General features: G+C 62.7%; 1 protein-coding gene across 1 annotated transcript; it reads right to left on the bottom strand.

Annotated features, from left to right (window-relative positions):
- Positions 1-1,238: 1,238 nt before the first annotated feature.
- Positions 1,239-2,427, bottom strand: MIEN1 (migration and invasion enhancer 1; the record flags this gene model as incomplete). Its single annotated transcript, XM_010285587.1, has 3 exons — positions 1,239-1,322; positions 1,765-1,841; positions 2,337-2,427. Coding segments are annotated over 3 exons (252 nt in total), but the record flags the coding sequence as incomplete, so codon positions are not given.
- Positions 2,428-2,437: the final 10 nt, after the last annotated feature.

The following is a 2,437-nucleotide window of genomic DNA, read 5'->3' as shown; positions in this document are numbered from 1 at the left end:
GGCCCCCGCTGCGCCGGGACACACAGACTTGCACTGAGAGCAGGCGGATGCTGGGCTCGCGTCCCGGCTCCTCCTGGATTCTTTTGAAGCCGACTGTATCGCACCGAGATGTATATTTGATAATTGTACATTGGTTTTTTTTTCTACTCTCCTTGTCTGCGTGGTTCCCTCTTCTCTGTCGCTGGCACAGGGGAGCCAGCTCCGTCTCCTGGGCACCATCGTGTCCCTTCCCTCCTGGCCTCAGCTGCCACCACCCGAGCAGGCAGCGACGGGCAGGACCCGCTTACCTGGAGGGTAAAAGTCCTGATCCTGCCTGGCTGCCGACCAAGGGCAGGGCAGGCAGGAGATTTTGCACCTTAGTGCTGCGTCCCACCCCCGTACTCGAGGGACACGAGCGGGGCCACGTTCTCCTCTGTCCTTTATTCAGCACCAGGCCATTGGGTTTATACACAGTATAGAATAAATAGGGGGGCCCCTCCGCTGGCTCAGCTGCCCCGTGGCAAAGGGCAGAGTCATTCCAGGCGGAAAGCGAGAGCTGAGAGCCTGAGAACGGGGAGGTGGGGGACGCTTGCGGCTGGTAAATAAACCTCTTTGCCGTGGGGGTGGAGCCAAGCCGGGGTTCCCAACACCGGCGGCTTTTTTTTTGTCCCCACTGCCCTCGCACTGGTTTAAACAGTGACAGGAGAGGCTTTAATCATTAACAAATCATGCTCAAGTTTACAGCGAGTGGTTTTTGCTCTGCATTAACCTGCTGGGAGGGCTGGAGCTGCAGGGTCCCTTCCAACGCCCGGCCTGGCTCCCCCGAAGGCTGGGCAGAGCATTTTGGGGGGGCCCCCAAATCCCCAGCGGCTGAGGGAGGGGAGAACCCCTGTGCTGCCGGGCGCTGCGGAGAGGCAAGTGCAGAGGAAGGGGGAAGGCAAAGGCAGACAGGGTGGCAGCCAGCCCACACCACGGCTACACCCCACAGCGAGTCAAGTGTGGCAGAGATGCAACCCGAAGGGATGGGCCACAACAGCCCCCCCAGCACGGCCAGCCCAGTGACACCAGTACCACAGCTCTGCCCATCCCAGCCCTCACCTCCAATTCCCCAGGAGGCTCCTTATGCTCTCGCACTCCCCTGACATCCCCGGTCTCCCGGGCATGCAGGAAGCTAACGAAGGCGGCGAGGAGCGGGGGGAGATGCCAGGGAGGCCAGGAGCTGGCTGGCGGGTGTGGGGACTCCCCAGCTGGGTGCGGGGCTACAGGATGACGCAGGGGGGGCGGCTGTTGGTGATTTTCTCCAGCGGTTCCCCATTCCTCGCTCTGCGAATCGCTTCGATCAGCTGAGGAGACAGAGGGGAGGGGGGTCACGCTCTGGGCCAGCCTCGCTGCCAGGTCTGGCAGGGGAAGGAGCGCTCGGAGGGGGGATGCAGCGGTCGGGAGCACTCGTACACAACGCATGGAGGTCAGACAGTGCCACGGGCTCAAATCACAGCCACGCCAAGGCAGAGCTCCAAGAACCGTCCCCAGTCTTCCCACATGAGCAGCAGCTCAGGCTTGCACCGTACTGCAGCAGGACCTGGAGCGTGTCCCAGCAGGGTGGCAGGAAGGGAGACAACGCCCAATGGGATCGTGAGGCATCACCGGAGCTCAGGCAGAGCTGGTGGGTGATGAAATGGAGATGTTGAGGGAAAAAATGGTCACAGGGGAGCTCGCTGCAAAATCAAACCTCCCTGAGGCCACCAGCCTGGCTGATGCAAGGACCCTGCAGGGCCAGGTACTTACATCCTTCTCGGAGGGAAAGCCTCCGTTCTCCAGCTTGGAGAAGACCAGCTGCCCGTTGATCTCAATCTCGAAGGCACCTTGAAAGCATACAGAGCTGAGCCATACGCCGTGCTCCTGCCCTGCACGGTGCCACCCAAGCCCCACGCCTGTCCTGCAGCCATTCCTGCCACACCGATGCCTGGCACAAGCGTCCGGGAGGCAGAAACGCTGCGGTGGTACCCCCAGGCCCTACCCCCAGCAGCAGGACTGGGCCGGCAGAGCACACGGTGCACCCCCGAAGCGCTCGAGGGGCGCCTGCCCTGCTCCTGGCAGACTCCCAGGCTCCAGAGTCTCTGCACCCCAACACCTTGGTGAGGGGCAGCCCCTACAATACACATCGCTCAGACGAGTCGGGTACAAGCCCCCCAGCCTCACTGCAAAGTTTACACCAGCTCAGCCCCGCTGCCCACCCCAAAGACAGGGCTGACACCCAGCACCACACCAGGGCAGGTCAGCGTCACCCCAAGCGCAGTGCACCCCAGCAGTGACCCCTGCACGGCACTGGCCGCAGCAGGGCTGTCGCGGGCCCTTACCTGTGCCCCCCAGCCTGGACTCGATCTCGATGTCGGGGTACTCCTCTTTCACGGCGCTCGCCAGCTCCTGGTACGTGGGCTCGAAGCCACAGGGCTCGCTG

Source organism: Phaethon lepturus, unplaced genomic scaffold, assembly GCF_000687285.1.
Source record: "Phaethon lepturus isolate BGI_N335 unplaced genomic scaffold, ASM68728v1 scaffold35284, whole genome shotgun sequence".
NCBI lineage: Eukaryota > Metazoa > Chordata > Aves > Phaethontiformes > Phaethontidae > Phaethon > Phaethon lepturus.
Note: the sequence above shows the minus strand (reverse complement) of the source record. Positions and strands in the feature narration are given on the sequence as shown.